This window comes from Leptodactylus fuscus, chromosome 1 (assembly GCF_031893055.1).
Source record: "Leptodactylus fuscus isolate aLepFus1 chromosome 1, aLepFus1.hap2, whole genome shotgun sequence".
Lineage (NCBI taxonomy): Eukaryota > Metazoa > Chordata > Amphibia > Anura > Leptodactylidae > Leptodactylus > Leptodactylus fuscus.
In genome coordinates this window covers 142,451,737-142,470,221 of record NC_134265.1, presented here as the reverse complement: position 1 = coordinate 142,470,221, position 18,485 = coordinate 142,451,737, and the positions used below count along the sequence as shown (strand labels likewise).

Sequence of the window (18,485 nt, the reverse complement as noted above, 5' to 3'; positions counted from 1 at the left end):
TTTTTTGCATCTGTTAACAAACCCCTCACTAACTAGTTACAAAATCTGATTATTGTTAGAGACTGTGTACACACGCAGACTAGCGCATACGTCGGGAACATATTCTGATTAATATTAGCTGTCTAAATACTTTGTGATTGTTTTTTGTTACATTTACATTTTATACTGTTTTTATTTCTGTTCTTTTCATTCTTTCATATTTAATATTCTAAGAAGAGTCTTTGTTTGCTATCACAAGGTGGTTACCCAGAATGCTAATGGGTTTTCTGCTACAAAAATAAAGTGATATACAGTACCTTGAGTATTTAACTATAAACTTGAAAAATCTTCTTGTGTAGTCTCTGAGGAATACTTAGAATGCACTTCTAGTAAATTGGCTCATTTTCTCATAATTTACAAGAAGCTCTGATGTGAGAGTCATGATATTAATAAATATTATAGTAGAGTATAAATTCCCCCGAGTTATTTTATACTGCAGGCTTTAAAATATGATTTTTTAAAATTAATACACTTTAAATTACTGAGGAACACTTGATTTTATAAGGCAAATATTACTTATTTCAGTACTGCAAAAGAAAAGGCTAAAAAGAATATTAATAGAAATATGACTACAATAATTTTATTAGTTTGCAAGAGTTAAAATAAGATAATGGTGCAGATTTATTATACCTTGTATGCCAGTTATCTGGCGTAAAGTATAAGTGATAAAAAAGTCACTTTTTTTTTTTTTGCACAAATCTGTTTTTATTTTATCGTGTGTCCATTGCCCTTAGTATCTCACCACCACCATTTGGTTGTCCATGGTGTCACAGTGGTTCGATGCTTCGCTAAGTGACCTGGCAGTCTCCTTGTTCAGACCACAACACAACCAAGCTAAGGATCAGATCCGGTTGTAGAACAAAAGGTACAAGTCAAAGTATCCAAGGGACAAGGCAAAGGCAATAGCCAGAAACAAGGCTGCCAGGATCATGGTCAACCAAGAGTCAGAGTAGGTAAAGTACCACCGAAAATGAGATTAAGGGCAGACATGAACCTCAAACACCAGACAAGACTATTCCCATATATTGGCTTTAATTTTTATTACTGGATGTCTTTGCAACCTTATGCTGAAGTGAGTCCAGAGCAGCAGAGCTGTGGAGTGAGGGAGGCAGGGCAAGGGGAGAGGAAGATTCTGGTTGACTGATCACCTGCTAAAATGTGGTGCTGATATAGAGCTGCTGTCCGAGGGTCTCTTTCTTTCATAAATGCTATACTGAACGTCCCACCCTCTGACCTCAAATTGGACTTTATGGTGGCCTGGGAGTAGGACCTGGAGACCTCCCAAACCACAGCTCAGTGGACTGACTGTTGCACCTTTATCAGCAAGGGTAGTCGGAACGTTACCCTTGTAGAGTCTCCTCTAAAGGTTTTACATACAACTTCTCTAGTCCCATTTAGCCTACGGTTACACCCCTTTATTTCCGAGGCTGTAATGCTCTGGATAATACCCATCATATCTGGTGGACCTGCCCTCTATCCTGTTTATACTATTCTCATTTTCTACCTGTACAATGTATCTTTTTATGCTTTTATACAATAAATACTTTTGAAACTATAATGTGATGCTCAGCGAACTAGAATATATTCAACTAATTCATTGGTGCCTCCATTTTAGAGACCACTGCAATGTGATACACCTATGCTATCTGATGATAGCAACGGACCAGGCAAGTCAGGAACTATGGTGCAGTGCCCCAAGGATTAGGCCAAATACGGTGAATATACACTCACCGGCCACTTTATTAGGTACACCATGCTAGTAACGGGTTGGACCCCCTTTTGCCTTCAGAACTGCCTCAATTCTTCGTGGCATAGATTCAACAAGGTGCTGGAAGCATTCCTCAGAGATTTTGGTCCATATTGACATGATGGCATCACACAGTTGCCGCAGATTTGTCGGCTGCACATCCATGATGCGAATCTCCCGTTCCACCACATCCCAAAGATGCTCTATTGGATTGAGATCTGGTGACTGTGGAGGCCATTGGAGTACAGTGAACTCATTGTCATGTTCAAGAAACCAGTCTGAGATGATTCCAGCTTTATGACATGGCGCATTATCCTGCTGAAAGTAGCCATCAGATGTTGGGTACATTGTGGTCATAAAGGGATGGACATGGTCAGCAACAATACTCAGGTAGGCTTTGGCGTTGCAACGATGCTCAATTGGTACCAAGGGGCCCAAAGAGTGCCAAGAAAATATTCCCCACACCATGACACCACCACCACCAGCCTGAACCGTTAATACAAGGCAGGATGGATCCATGCTTTCATGTTGTTGACGCCAAATTCTGACCCTACCATCCGAATGTCGCAGCAGAAATCGAGACTCATCAGACCAGGCAACGTTTTTCCAATCTTCAATTGTCCAATTTCGATAAACTTGTGCAAATTGTAGCCTCAGTTTCCTGTTCTTAGCTGAAAGGAGTGGCACCCGGTGTGGTCTTCTGCTGCTGTAGCCCATCTGCCTCAAAGTTCGACGTACTGTGCGTTCAGAGATGCTCTTCTGGCTACCTTGGTTGTAACGGGTGGCTATTTGAGTCACTGTTGCCTTTCTATCAGCTCGAACCAGTCTGGCCATTCTCCTCTGACCTCTGGCATCAACAACGCATTTCCGCCCACAGAACTGCCGCTCACTGGATGTTTTTTCTTTTTCGGACCATTCTCTGTAAACCCTAGAGATGGTTGTGCGTGAAAATCCCAGTAGATCAGCAGTTTCTGAAATACTCAGACCAGCCCTTCTGGCACCAACAACCATGCCACGTTCAAAGGCACTCAAATCACCTTTCTTCCCCATACTGATGCTCGGTTTGAACTGCAGGAGATTGTCTTGACCATGTCTACATGCCTAAATGCACTGAGTTGCCGCCATGTGATTGGCTGATTAGAAATTAAGTGTTAACGAGCAGTTGGACAGGTGTACCTAATAAAGTGGCCGGTGAGTGTATACTAAGGTTATATAAGTATACTAAAGTTGGCAGCACAGGTATGATAAACAGGAACAAGTCTGTTCAGTAACAATGAATCGATTAGGTTTTATAGCTCAATACAGAAAGGACAAATTCATTATGAAAACAGCATTTTTTGATCATTTTTCATTTTTCCTTATCAGTATGTCTTTGGAGTATGGGAGGAAATCCATACAAACTCCTTGCAGATTCTGTTCCTAGCAGGATTTGAACCCAGGGCTCCAGCACTGCAAGACTGCAGTGCTAACTACTGTGCCACTGAGTTGCCCCTAGCATTTTTTGCTCCTGTGGTATAGAAAAAATACTGTGTTTTACAATACCAGCAAGGTGAATGAGATTTCATTTCATTGATAAAACAAAAGCTGCATTGTCTACAACATGCATCTTTTGCAGAATCACAAGCATTTTCTCTCTAACTGTAGACTGTTTTTTTGGACTTCTGGTCCTTTTTTTTTTTTTTTTTTTTTTTTTTTTTTTTTTTTTTTAGCAAACATCTGCCCTGTGTAAATGCAGAAATAAAATATCTGAAAAATCTTTGTATGCAAACTTGCAAAAGGTGACAGGATTAATGTTAAACAGGCTATTGTAGGCTATAACTAGGTGAAAGAGAAATTTGCCTTGTGAGAACTAATATGCTATGGCTGACAGGAAGTAACTTATATTAAAGGGGCTCTATCAGCAAAATCATGCTGATAGAGCCCCACATATGCGTGAATAGCCTTTAAAAAGGCTATTCAGGCACCGTAAATGTTATATTAAACTACCCCCCCCGTTTTAAAATAAAACCCTAAAAAAGAATGTGATCTACTTACGCATCGTGCACAGTGGGCGGGCATTCAGGGTCCGCCGTCTTCTTCTTCAGCCACGGCTCCTCTTCCAGCAATGTCCTCCGGTCCCGTCCTCCTCCGGCGCTCGCTAACTGACACTGATATAAAAAAATGGCCATTTTTTTTTATCAGTGTCAGTTCGCGAGCGCCGGAGGACGGGACCGGAGGACATCGGAGGAAGAAGAGGCGTGGAGGAAGAAGACGGCGGACCCTGAATGCCCGCCCAGCGTGCACGATGGGTAAGTAGATAACATTCTTTTTTAGGGTTTTATTTTAAAACTGGGGGGTAGTTTAATATAACATTTACGGTGCCTGAATAGCCTCTTTAAAGGCTATTCACGCATATGTGGGGCTTGATTTTGTTGATAGAGCCCCTTTAAGTGCATTTATTTTTTTTCATTTATTGAAACCAGGTAGTGAAATATGTCACTTTTTTCTAATTTGTTTTTTTTTTTTTTTTGTAGACTGTGTTTTCTTATTTTTCTATCCATGATTATGGGAGCTGCCATCTTGCCTGAGTTTCTTGTCTGCTTTGTTAACAGCAGTTTAGTGATCTGTTTTACAGCAAGTTCATGGCCATTGGCAGCAATAAACTAGAGCTGACTTTGCAGGAAAGGGGAGTAGATAAACTGTGACATCATGTATTGTCAGTAGTGATGGCTCAGTGGTATTTTCTATAGAGGTGCAATCTTCTATTGTAATCCTGTCTGTGATGTAAGTGAGATGAATGCTGCACCCCTACAGAATTGGCAAGTGACAATTAGGCTTAGTGGCCAGAGTGCATATGAGAAATTAAAAAAAATATATAATACTGTTAAAAACTAAAGGCAGAGGCCCTGAACAAAGGTGACCTGGCTTTAAGGAGACACTGTGCACGTTATTTTCTATAATCAGAAGTATGATTTATAGCTTCATGGCCTTGCAATGTTCACAAAAGTGTCTTCCCTCTAATATATACCACTTATAATACCGCAGTCCTATAATGTGGGAATATCTGTACAGGTATTCTTCAGAATATTAGTGGAACAATGATCTGGTGTGAAACCATTGGCTCAGTGGTATTGCCTTGTAGCCCTGCGTTCCTGTTTTTTTGTCTAACCAAGAGCAGCAAGTAAAAAATCTGCTGCTGAATCCCATTGAGGATGAGGCCCAACATTACAGAAAAGCTGCTTTTTTTTTTTGTTTATTTTTTTGCATTTATTTGAGCCAAAGTGGAGCAGTAGTGACTTCAAAAGGAGTGGCCAATAAAGGGAGCACTTATACTTCTTCCTTCTGGTCAATCCACTGTAGTGATGTAGTGCGACACATGGGGTCTTAGCCTGAACCAATATTCTTAGGTTGTGATCACACCATCGAGTTTAGGATTCAATTTCCTTTGCCAAAGGCCAGGCTGGATCAGAACGATGGACATTAATAACCACAACCTTGTCCAGAGAGAGAAATGTTGCATGCAATGTTTCTGTCGGGCAAACAAAGAGGCCTGTCATAAAACTCGACGTATTTGTTCTATTTGGTTCAAGACAGAACAGATTAAGAACAATGGGATCTGTTTTAAATGGCATTTTCCTGCTGACATTTTGTAGCAAAAAGAGGAGGGAACTGACAGTAACTGTGTATTGGGTGTGAACGCAGCCTCAATAGCCTGATCTGGTAGTGAACTGTGACACACAAGTTTAGTGAACTAATAGCTGGAATATTTATTTCCTTGCAAACCATGAAATTGATGTGTAGGGTAATCTTTGCCGAAAAGCCATTCTGTAGTGTATGTTATTACAGAAACATTCTTTCTTTTTCTAATTCCTCATTCTTGTGCTGATACATAGTCTATGCTCATGACTCTTCCCAGCCCCCCTAAATATCAAGTAATGCTCATGAAATAATGATTTGGGGCTAAATTGCTTCTTTAGTTGCAGAACTACTCCAGTAATGCAGGAAAAATTTTCATTCAAATTTCAGGAAACTCCCATCTAAATTACTATTTACCCTACACTTATATAGTGGAATCAGAGCATGGCCAAAAGCTTTAGACATAAGGAACATGACTAGGACATGGGCCGTAGGTTAGGTTACAGAAAGAGCACTCTCTGAGCACAGCATGGAGGGGATATTGCTAGTAGCAGACAGGAAAAATAAGATTCTGTGAACGCATGCTCTGTTCTCCATGGCTAGCACATTGACCCATTATTTTCTATGGCCCTATACATACGCCCTTGTATTATCATGGGGCTGTGAGCTCAGGACAAGTCCTCTACCTGTCCATTTTGCAGTAAATCATTGGGTCTGTGGCGGTATGGGCAGCACTCAGATATCAACCAGCTGGTAATAATATTATGTGTTTAGTGTTTGGGAAACGTCAGGCCAATTTACTAATTCCAAAGTTCTCACCCATGTTTATATAGTTGGTCATAGATACCAAAGTAAGTATGTTGTTATTGTTAATAAAATGGCTGTTGTGGCCAATTGAATCCAAAGAATGTCTCTTGTTATATTTGGGATGGGGAGAACATAAGACATAGAGGGAAGTAGGTGTGTGTGTCTAATGTGTAAAGCAGCAGCTTGAAATTGTGTGTTGGAACACATATGGGGAGATATATGAAGACTCGTATTTTCAATGCTAGTCATGATTTGTACAAAAAAGTGTCACTTTTTCTTGCCTTGAATAACAGAAAATTGGCAAACATGGCATAAAATGGGCTAATTCACTCAGGGCAAATTTGCAGTGGATTTTGATGTGGAATCCGCTTGAAAATCCACTGCTCCCATTGACTTCAATGGGAGCCGCTTGCTTCTTTTTTCCACTAGCTAGTAGTGGAATAGAGAAGCGAGCTGCCCTATCTTGCCGCTGATTCTGTGGCCCATTCATTTGGATCTAATCCATCGCGGAATGCCGCAACGGGATGCCAGTGCACTGCAGAATGTGTACAAGTAGAACCCCGTGTGAACTAGCCCATAGACTCTACAATGCCCAGTCTTGGCAATAATATTTAACTAGGAATTATCTAACCAGAATACTTTCTCTTGTGCTTTTCCTGTACTTTATACTATATTTTCTTTCTACTTTTTATACATATATATGTATATATAACATAACATGTATCGATCTGTTAATTTTACAGAACCTGTATATTAAATGTCGAATTGCTGCTGAAGGCTTGCCTGAGATTTATGTGACACTGAGGATGGAGCAAGGAACAGATGACTTGCCACTGATGGCGAATACAAGTCACATTCTAGTAAAACACTATGTCTTGGACCTGGATGTGTTCTTCGAAAGTCAGACTATAACAGGGAATATTGTTTTATTCCTTCAACCCAACAGCTCTTATGAAAAGACTGGAAAGGATTGTCCTTCTCAACCAGGTGAGGCCTGCAGAGACCCAGCACAGGAGTCCTCAATGTCACATTCAGGGAAATCCATATTACAGAGAAGTGTGAAAGACTCCACTTTGAGTACTATAAGTGAAAGCGATGGCAACAGCAAGCAGACTTCTGGGATTACTAGTTCAGAGAACTGCTGTGACAAAGGGAATCATGGGAGTGGAGATTTTGTTCTGGTGCTGGACTGCTGTGATTTATCTGTGTTAAAGGTTGAGGAGGTGGATATCAGCGGTGTCCCTGAAAAATTCATGAGTCCTACTCTGCCAAGTTGTGAGCAGCAGTCAACTCTCAGCCATCAAATGCCACCTGAACTTGTGGCCTTACCTGCGAGCCGATGGAAGGAACAGCTATCCTATTACACACAGTGCAGCCGGGCACCAGGATGTGGGCAACTCAGGTTTGTGACTGACACTTGGAGCCTGCAGATCAGCAAATGTGGGGTCAATATGCCCACTGACTTCCCCTCGGCTATAAGGATATGGTATAAAACCACAGCAAATGGGAGGTCAATAAAATGGACCGAAGACCAACAGGGAAGGTCAGTATTTGTAAAATAATGAATTACCAGCTACTGTCAACTTGCATGACACGACTAGATTCAGCTGCCATTAACGCACAGTGAATATGCCTGGCATGTCTTTTATGCTTTGCTTCAAATATGGATCAGAGCAGAGAAGGTCAGATTTATAGCACATTGGGCTCTAACAGGATTACATAGCTTAGCCTAGGATCAAAGGCGGCGATTTCCCATCCCTCTCTATTCAGACATAACACTTAAGAAGACAAGTATTGCAGGAAGTCCAACTCACTATACGGCTGTCTGTATATATTTCTAGACTGGCACATGAGGAGCTGTCTGAAATCCTTCCTTGTCTGAACAGTAAAAGTGAGCACTGAGGATTTTTGAACATCTGTGTTTTATACATATACATATTTTTTTTATTTTATATTCTAAATGTTTTTCTGTATTACATTAGAACATGTCACTCTCTAGGGACAGATTTATAAAACTAACAGAAAAACTGTTTTTGTTACAAGCGGCACTATTCTCTCCGCATGATTCATGCAGACACAGCGTGGAAAAATACGCAAACCCCATTATAGTCTATGGGGTCCATGTGGTTTCTCTACTAACCGCTTTTTAATGTGGTCGGTATTCCGTTTGGGGGGTCCCCAAGTGGACTCCCTGAATGTAATACTGAACGCAACAACAGTCTGCCATTAATTACAACGTAGTACAGATTTTGAACATTCGGGACACTATTACACTACATAGACAATATGCATAAAAAAGGAACAAGAACACCATAAGTACCAGTTATCCTTAAGCCTATCTAAGTGTCGAACCTGTTGGGGAAGTCACACACTCATAATGCATATACATGTTCATTTTGGCACAGACATCTGAAAGGGAAGGTACGGTATCCGATTTCCAGTTAGCAGCGATTCTCTGTCTAGCTGCCATAAATATGTACTACTGTCCAGTGTGCCACTCCAGAGATCTCAGATATGCCAATGCTAAGTAAGGCCATATCATTAATAGGTAACCTAAATTTAGTTCCAGCACAGAGAAGCTGAAATGCACTACACCAAAAGCCTGTCTGGAGTCAAATACCATCTAGCCCTCCACCAGGATGATTTCGGCCTTTACCATGCCTAGCTCTTTCTCCCACTTAAGCATATAAGGCAACTTTCTTTGCATCTTGGATATATTGAGTGCCTTAAAGGCAATAGAGTCACCTTAACATATACTGGGAATCGCAATACAAATTTTTCCAACTAAGATGAAGTAGGAGAAATCAACACCTTATACAGTGGCGTAAATACCGGGGTATATGCGATAGCAGCTGTCAAAAGGCCCAGGACCTATTTAAGAGCAAGATAACTAATGCACCAAGAAATTGTGCTGGTGGTTCCTAACCTGGTGTTTTCATTGAAGAAAACAATGTAAAATGTCATTGTATGTGTAAGACAGAAGCAAAAACTGTAGATTAAAGCCTAATTCTGTTGACATTGGTCCATATACAGGTATATGATCTGTTGATCCGTTCTTACGCGGCGTCGTAAACCGAATTTCGACGTAAGTCGGAAACATACCTTATGACGCTGCGTAGGAACGGATCAACGTGATTTAGTGTGCAGCGGCTCGAAACCGAGGAAGACTGTACCATATACAGTACAGTACAGTCTTCCTTGGGTCTAAGCCGCTGCACACTAAATCATGTATTGTACAGGGAGAGCTGGCAGCTTGCGTTTATGCGGGAGTTTCCTTTTTCTCATAGGAATGCATTGTCCAGCGTTGATTGGCCAGTGTACAGCATTCGGCCAATCAACGCTGGCCAGCTGGCAACTTTCTGTTACGAGGGAGCTTTACTTTTTAGCTCATCTTTAGTCGTAACCACGAAACGTCGTAACCCAAGGACTACCTGTATTGGGAAATTCTGTGTACCAGAACCTAATAAGGCTACTAAAACAACAACAGAATGCATTTTAATTGTTACATTAAAAACTATACAAAAGATACAGTACAAACCAAAAGTTTGGCCACACCTTCTCATTCAAAGAGTTTTCTGTATTTTCATGACTATGAAAATTGTAGATTCACACTGAAGGCATCACAACTATGAATTAACACATATGGAATTATATACTTAACAAAAAGTGTGAAACAACTGAAAATATGTCTTATATTCTAGGTTCTTCAAAGTAGCCACCTTTTGCTTTGATTCCTGCTTTGCACACTCTTGGCATTGTCTTGATGAGCTTCAAGAGGTAGTCACCGGAAATGGTGTCCCAATAGTCTTGAAGGAGTTCCCAGAGATGCTTAGCACTTGTTGGCCCTTTTGCCTTCACTCGGCCAACAAAGTTTCACACTTTTTTGTTAAGTATATAACTCCACATGTGTTAATTCATAGTTTTGATGCCTTCAGTGTGAATCTACAATTTTCATAGTCATGAAAATACAGAAAACTCTTTGAATGAGAAGGTGTCCAAACTTTTGGTCCGTACTGTACATATGCATGAATGCATGCTGGCATTCATTGCCTGTCATGCTTCACAGATGGAGAATAATCACTATAATATACAGTAATAATGCAATTATTACCTAAATAGCCACACTGACTGTAAAGCCATTGAAAATACAATTCAGTTCTAGTGGCTAAATGGCTGTATCACCAACAGCAAAATAACAATGTAGTAGGTTATGTATGATTGGTAACTACAGTCCCAGGTAAGCTAGTACAGAGAGCAACTAAAAAAGACTGCAAGCTAACACACAGGACAATTATGACAGACCACAAGTTAGCATACTGTGCAGTATCACAAAATATTAGCACCAACATAACTCCTAACGTAATCTTACCATCCACCAAGATTGTAAGAGAAGCACCAAATAATGTCCACAGGGAGTCGGTAATAGACACTCATTGATAAAATTGGATTGACTGATTGTCCCCTCTCACGGTGGACTCTGTAGTGATTCTGATCTTTAATCCACCAAAGTGATGACCTCTGTACATCACTCAGTAGGTATCACTCTCAGTGAAGGAGAGTCCTTGCTCCAAGATCCACCATAATGAGAAGAGCCAAGTATACCATGTTGTTCCACGTATCTATGTCAACTCACTCCCTGACATCAGTAAACCCCCTCCTGGCCCACTGGACGTTATGTATAGGCTTCGGCCAGGAATGCATGCTCTTGCCTATTGCACTGTTCCCTGTGACATCAACTGCAGTGAGCTTTGGGCTTGACAAACTGACATCTGCAGGACCATCTTCTGAAGCCAGCGACATTCCAGTACCTGCTAAAGGCCTAAAAGCATGAATATGGGAATTTTTTTTTTAACCATGCAAAACATTTTATGGTTTCCAAGGGAATTATCAGATCTGGAAAATGAAAAAGTCAAATAGCTAACAAAGCTGTTGGTGTGAATGTTTAATGCCAAATATACACTTTTACTCAGTTGTCTTTGATAAGGAATATCAGGATAAGACTTAATTGGTGGAAAAGAAGAATGTGCTCTAGCGCTACCTTTTGGAAGGTAGCTTCCTATAAATATATGTATGGTTTAAAAAAAAAATAAGATCATAATCTGGGAATAAATTTCAAACCATAATAGCTCTTTCAAAAAGAAGAGGGACCCAGCTGCAGACAGCTGCTTTAAGATTATTGTCAGTCTTCAGCGGAGAGTAGGGTACTAACTGGCTGTGTGAGAGGTCTAGATACAGGTCAGAAGAGGTAATATCTCTCATTATGTAGAGAAAGTACAGGGACTTAATAGACCATGCATGCCCTGCTAAGAATTCTGGGTAAGGCATATGCAAATAAGACCTCATTGGTGGAAAAGAGGAAAGTGCTCTAGTTTCACCTTTTGGAAGGTAGTGTCCTAAAGATCTATGAGTGGTTTAAAAAAAAAAAAAATACATAAAAAACAAACAAACCCTAAGAGCATAGTCTGGGAATAATAATTACCAGTGGCCCAGATTTCTGGCGTGCAAGGCTCAAAAGCAGTGTGGTTTTGTTTTTTGAAGTCTTGTCAGGTCATGTTATAAGTCTGCCTAAACAGTTGTAATTTTATGGCAGTTTTGAAGCTTCTGTAGGTGGGTATTAATCTGATTGTCTGGGGTAAAGTGTTCCAGAGCAGCAGTGCAGCTCGAGAAAGGTGTTGGGATAACATCTAAGTCTAAGGTCATTTGCTGAACAGAGAGGACGGATAGGGCGGTAGACCGTGGTGAGGGAAGAGCTGTAGGGTGGTGCAACATTATGTATGGATTTGTGGGTGCGTATGATAATTTTATATTGTATAATATGGTGGATGGGCAGCCAGTGCAATGACTGGCAGATGCATCTGTGTACTGGTTTGACAGAAAGATGAGTCTGGCATCTGCATTCAGACAGATTGTAGAGGGGAGAGTTTATTTTTTGAAAGATTGTTTCAGATAAAGACATGATGTTAGAGACAGCAGAGGACAGTCACTTGTGTTCTGTAGTGGTGCAGGGGTGATGTCATGGAATGAGGTATATAGTTGGGTGTCATCAGCATAAAGATGGTACTAAAAGCCAAATCTGCTGATGGCTTGTCAACTAGGGGCTGTATAGAGAGAAAAGAGGGGGACTAGGACTGAGCCAATAGTGGAGTTATGACAGCTTGTTTGAAAGACGAGGGATACATTCCAGAAGAGAGAGAGGTTAAAAATTTTAGTAAGATGAGTTGTTACAGCTGAGGACAGAGATCGAAGGAGGTCTGGTGAAATTGTGCAAGTAGTAGAGTGAGAAGAGTAAAGGAGACATGAGACAACTTCTTCTGTTACTGGGTCATAGATTGAGAGTTTACAATGATAAACTATATACATATATAATTGTTTGCTATGTAGTTCTGTTTTAGATTTCGTTTTGAATTATTTGTTATAGAAAAAAATGTTATAGACAAAAACAAAAAGTAAACCCACTGCAATATTTCACAGGAGAGTTTGAAATTGTTTGACCTGTTTGGAAAATGAACATTTGCTGTTGATGAAATCATGAAATTAAGTTATGTATTTCTTTCTTTTTTTTTTTTTTTTTTTAAAGGCCTTGCGTTTATACCTTTGGATCACCTATTAACAACAGAGCGCTTTTTCCATGTCAAGAGCCACCTGTGGCAATGTCTACATGGAATGCCACTGTTCGAAGTCCCAGCAACTGTATTGTATTAATGAGTGGAGAGAACTTCGCTGCTCCAAATCACCATGCTCAGGGTGAGGAACCATCTTCATGTTTTGTCATGAATAATGTATGTGGGTTCATGTTTTTGTCTTATTTTTATTTTTTGTTATGCATTTGTATCTAATTTTTTTTTTGTACAATATACAATCAGGTGCAGGGCTATGCAGGAGGTGCAACTTTGTCAGACTGGGTCCGGCCGTGAGCGCGGGTGAACATTTTATGCTCTCGAAACCGTTTTTTTAAAATCGGACACAAAGTACTTCATGTCCAGCTCTGTGTCCGATTAAAAAAAAAAAAAAGCGGTTTTGCAGCGGAGAGCATAAAATACTCACTGGCGCTCACGGCCGGACATCTTTCAAACCCATTCAAATGAATGGGTATGAAAGAGTCCTGCAGGTTTCCGTCTCCTGCTCAGTTTTGTGCAGGAAACGGAAACCTGCATGGACGGAGACCGGGCGCAGTTGTGAACGAGCCCTTAACCAGCTTCTAATATTGATAGACAATTCTTAAAATAGGTCATCAGTACTTGATCTGAGAGGATCTGAAAGCCAAGACCCGTGAAGATCTGCTGCTCTGGGACAGCGTGGCTTCTGTTACTGTTTATATGTTAAGGAGCCTTCACATGGAGTAAACGCGCTTGTATTTACAATATGCTATCAATAGTCATATATGTAAGATGACAAAAAATGCAGGTAGTTATTTGCCGTTAAATAGACCATACCTACAATTGTAAAAATTGGCCTAGTAATGAAGGGAGTAAACCATCCAGTGATTTAACCACTTTTTGTTACTTTTATGAGTACTGTATAGAGGTCCCAAATATCTAGAACAGTGGTTCTTAACCAGGGTTCGAATAAACCCTAGGCCCTATGCACGGTTCATTTTGTGTACCAGTAAAAAAACATATACCTATGTCTTGAATTTGGAAAAAAATCATATTTGATTTATTACTAAAGAAGGGTTCGGTGAATGTGCATATGAAACTGGTGGGTTCGGTACCTCAAACAAGGTTAAGAACCACTGGTCTAGGATGAATTGTTGATCTATGCCTTTCAAAGTAAAGTTGTAGAAGGCTCATTTGAGTATCTTGACAGGATGTCAAAGTGACAATGATATTCCAAGTAGTTGGCAGCAGCGGTCTCAAAGCTTAGTCATTTGTGCCTAATGGCAGAGTTGTTAGTTTAAAGGGCACTGATTTTCTATTCATTATTTCTGAATGACTCATGTTATACTTCAGTAATTATAAGGTAATTTTAGATTTTCCACAGCCCTTTTCCACCTCCAAGTGAGCATAAAAATGGAATGTATTTACTTAAAACAGATTAGCTCATTCAGCCTTCAGTTCACATGGTCCCACCCTTCCTGTATACCTCTTTATTCCCTCACCCCAGATACACGGTATGCATGTTACTGTGCTTAAACAAATCAAGAGAATGCTGTGTTTTTTACTAAGCTTAAATGCTGGAGTCAAGTCTTGCAGCGTGAACAAGGGAATTTCACAAGCAATACAAAATGGTTTGTGGTTTCCAAGGAAATTATCATATTTGGGAAATGCAAAGCCTAATAATTTACAAAACACCTACAATGGATGGTCCTGATGGTGTAATCTTATGTAAATATATTGAGGACAGTGATTTTTGCAGTCAAGTTATACCATGCCTACATGCCTTGTGGTTGTAATAGCCTATACTGTCTTTGTGTGGGAAGGTGTCCTTTATAGTGATTATAGAATACATGCTAAGCGTTTTATTAGTATTGAATGAGTGAATTTGTATATACAGTTAGGGCCAGAAATATTTGGACAGTGACACAAGTTTTGTTATTTTAGTTGTTTACTAAAACATGTTCAGAAATACAATTATATATATAATATGGGCTGAAAGTGCACACTCCCAGCTGCAATATGAGAGTTTCCAAATCGGAGAAAGGGTTTAGGAATCATAGCTCTGTAATGCATAGCCTCCTCTTTTTCAAGGGACCAAAAGTAATTGGACAATGGACTCTAAGGGCTGCAATTAACTCTGAAGGCGTCTCCCTCGTAAACCTGTAATCAATGAAGTAGTTAAAAGGTCTGGGGTTGATTCCAGGTGTGTGGTTTTGCATTTGGAAGCTGTTGCTGAGACCAGACAACATGCGGTCAAAGGAACTCTCAATTGAGGTGAAGCAGAACATCCTGAGGCTGAAAAAAAAGAAAAAATCCATCAGAGAGATAGCAGACATGCTTGGAGTAGCAAAATCAACAGTCGGGTACATTCGAAGAAAAGAGGAATTGACTGGTGAGCTTGGGAACTCAAAAAGGCCTGGGCGTCCACGGATGACAACAGTGGTGGATGATCGCCGCATACTTTCTTTGGTCAAGAAGAACCCATTCACAACATCAACTGAAGTCCAGAACACTCTCAGTGAAGTAGGTGTATCTGTCTCTAAGTCAACAGTAAAGAGAAGACTCCATGAAAGTAAATACAATGGGTTCACATCTAGATGCAAACCATTCATCAATTCCAAAAATAGACAGGCCAGAGTTAAATTTGCTGAAAAACACCTCAAGAAGCCAGCTCAGTTCTGGAAAAGTATTCTATGGACAGATGAGACAAAGATCAACCTGTACCAGAATGATGGGAAGAAAAAAGTTTGGAGAAGAAAGGGAACGGCACATGATCCAAGGCACACCACATCCTCTGTAAAACATGGGGGAGGCAACGTGATGGCATGGGCATGCATGGCTTTCAATGGCACTGGGTCACTTGTGTTTATTGATGACATAACAGCAGACAAGAGTAGCCGGATGAATTCTGACGTGTACCGGGATATACTTTCAGCCCAGATTCAGCCAAATGCTGCCAACTTGATCGGACGGCGCTTCATAGTACAGATGGACAATGACCCCAAGCATACAGCCAAAGCTACCCAGGAGTTCATGAGTGCAAAACATGTGGAACATTCTGCAATGGCCAAGTCAATCACCAGATCTTAACCCAATTGAGCATGCATTTCACTTGCTCAAATCCAGACTTAAGGCGGAAAGACCCACAAACAAGCAAGACCTGAAGGCTGCGGCTGTAAAGGCCTGGCAAAGCATTAAGAAGGAGGAAACACAGCGTTTGGTGATGTCCATGGGTTCCAGACTTAAGGCAGTGATTGCCTCCAAAGGATTCGCAACAAAATATTGAAAATAAATATATTTTGTTTGGGTTATGTTTATTTGTCCAATTACTTTTGAGCTCCTAAAATGTGGAGTGTTTGTAAAGAAATGTGTACAATTCCTACATTTTCTATCAGATATTTATGTTCAACCCTTCAAATTAAACGTTACAATCTGCACTTGAATTCTGTTGTAGAGGTTTCATTTCAAAACCAATGTGGTGGCATGCAGAGCCCAACTCGTGAAAATTGTGTCACTGTCCAAATATTTCTGGCCCTAACTGTATATATGGAAATTAGAGTATTTAAAGCATATTCAATAGAGAACAAGCACCTCAAAATATTTCCTTATTCAACAACAGGCATCACTGACACTTGAAGATATGTCTTAATTCCTGAACCTCACATTTCACTAGAGCGGTACCTGGCATGGACAATGATGAACCAGGACTTTGTTGTCATTATTGGAAGTCCACAGTACTTATCCTTCGCATATCTTTTGGACATCACTGACACTGAATGCTCATTCGGCTATTTAGATATATCCCGTCATTTCTATGGACAGCCATGAATCAGCCTCCGCTTGTTTTTCCATTGTTGGAGGTCAAAAGTGCTTACTCTTCCATTTGATATTTCTAACATGACATAACCTGAAGCTGCTTCTTATAGAAATCCCCTTTGTAGTTACATTGATAAACATTTATTCTCCAAGACCAAATGTGGCTCCACAATACCAGTATCACCAGAAAGCTGCTAGATCGGGGCCACACACATTCTTCCTGCATTGTCTCTGTGTGCCTTATGGCAGCTATAATGGTTTTATGGTCAGAAATCTCTCATTAGTTTAATACATTGTCCAAAAAGAGATAAACACTGCAATGATCAGTCTACAGCCTATGATATATGCTATAATCAAACAATCCACAGTCTAGTGTAAATGCAGCTGTCAGCCATTCCACAGTGTTATGTAAGTTGCGGTCGGCCAGTGCAAATCTAGTGTAAATGCTGCTGTCACTCAGTCCAAAGCCTACTGTAAATACTGCAGTCAGTCAGTCCACAGTCTAGTGTAAACGCTGAGGTCAGTGAGTCTGTAACTCCTCTCAGTTACTAGGCCAGTTGTAGGCCCAATAACTAGAAGTCAGGAGGAGACCTTGTGGTGTAGTTTTGTTGTGTCAGAAGGAACAACTACCAAACTCTATTTAAAGAGGACCTTTCATGGATTTGGGCACATGCGGTGTTATATACCGCTGGAAAGCCAACAGTGCGCTGAATTCAACACACTGTCGGCTTTCCCGATCTGTGCCCCGGGTGAAGAGCTATTGGTGCCAGTACCGTAGCTGTTCACTGTTAGAAGGGCGTTCCTGACAGTCAGTCAGGAATGTCCTTCTGCACAGCAGCGCCTATGGCGCTGTACAGTATGAGCGGGGAGGAACACCCCCTCCCCTCCTGATAGTGCTCGTTTATGGACGAGTACTGTGAGCAGAGGGAGGGGGCATTCCTCCCCGGTCTCACTGTACAGCGCTATAGGCGCTGCTGTGGAGAAGGACATTCCTGACAGGACTGTCAGGAACGCTCTTCTAACGGTGAAGAGCTACGGTACCGGCTGAATTCAGGGCACTGTCGGCTTTCCAGCGGTATATAACACCGCATGTGCCCAAATCTATGAAAGTTCCTCTTTAACCTCTTTGTGTGCCATACATGTATGTCTCAGAGCAATTGTACTTACATGTACAGCACTGACATGGAACCAGCTCAGGAGTTGAGCTGGTATTATGAACAGTGAGAGTCTGCTTTAAAGGGATTCTATCATTAGACTCTCATATGCTACAAACACCATGCTGGAATATTCTTTAGAAAGGCTATTCTTCTCCTACCTTTAGAACTCTTCTCTGTACCGCCGTACGGTAGATATTCCCAGTTTTCTTCATTATGCTAATGAGTTTTCTCGGAGCACTAGGGGCATTCCCCTGCGCTCAAACAGCACTGGGGGCAACCTCATTTCTGCGAGAAAACTTGCCAGAGCCACCTCCATCTTCTACTGGCACATCTCTCCGCCGTGTCCTCTGTGGTGTCTTCTTCCAGCGCTGGTGTCTTCGGGATCTAAATCCCAGGCATGCGCAGTTGGCTCTGCCATCGGAGAAGCCGACTATGTATGTCGCAGCCATTTTCTTGTGGCCGCTTACACGAGTGTACTGTGCATGCAGTTTGTTATGGCTTGTGCTTAGCCACACCTCTCTGCCATGATGCTCCTCTCTCTCACTAACCTGAAGTGGAATATGCAAATCTGTCTTCCATGATGTAAATAGGAAGAGAGTGCTTCAGTCATGCAGCCCAATAGAGGGCGCTCCTTTTAACATCATGCCCGACCTTCCCAGAGGCCTTTGCTGCAAATGATGTGGGATTTTACCAAGTACAGTCTCTTAG

General features: G+C 41.0%; 1 protein-coding gene across 1 annotated transcript in view; it reads left to right on the top strand.

Annotated features, from left to right (window-relative positions):
• Positions 1 to 18,485, top strand: part of AOPEP (aminopeptidase O (putative)) — a 321,287-nt gene that overhangs the window by 11,862 nt on the left and 290,940 nt on the right. Inside the window, exons 2-3 of the mRNA XM_075277719.1 lie at positions 6,952 to 7,751; positions 12,786 to 12,952. Coding sequence (XP_075133820.1) covers positions 7,015 to 7,751; positions 12,786 to 12,952 — 904 coding nt within the window. The 5' untranslated portion in view covers positions 6,952 to 7,014. The remainder of the gene's footprint in view (positions 1 to 6,951; positions 7,752 to 12,785; positions 12,953 to 18,485) is intronic.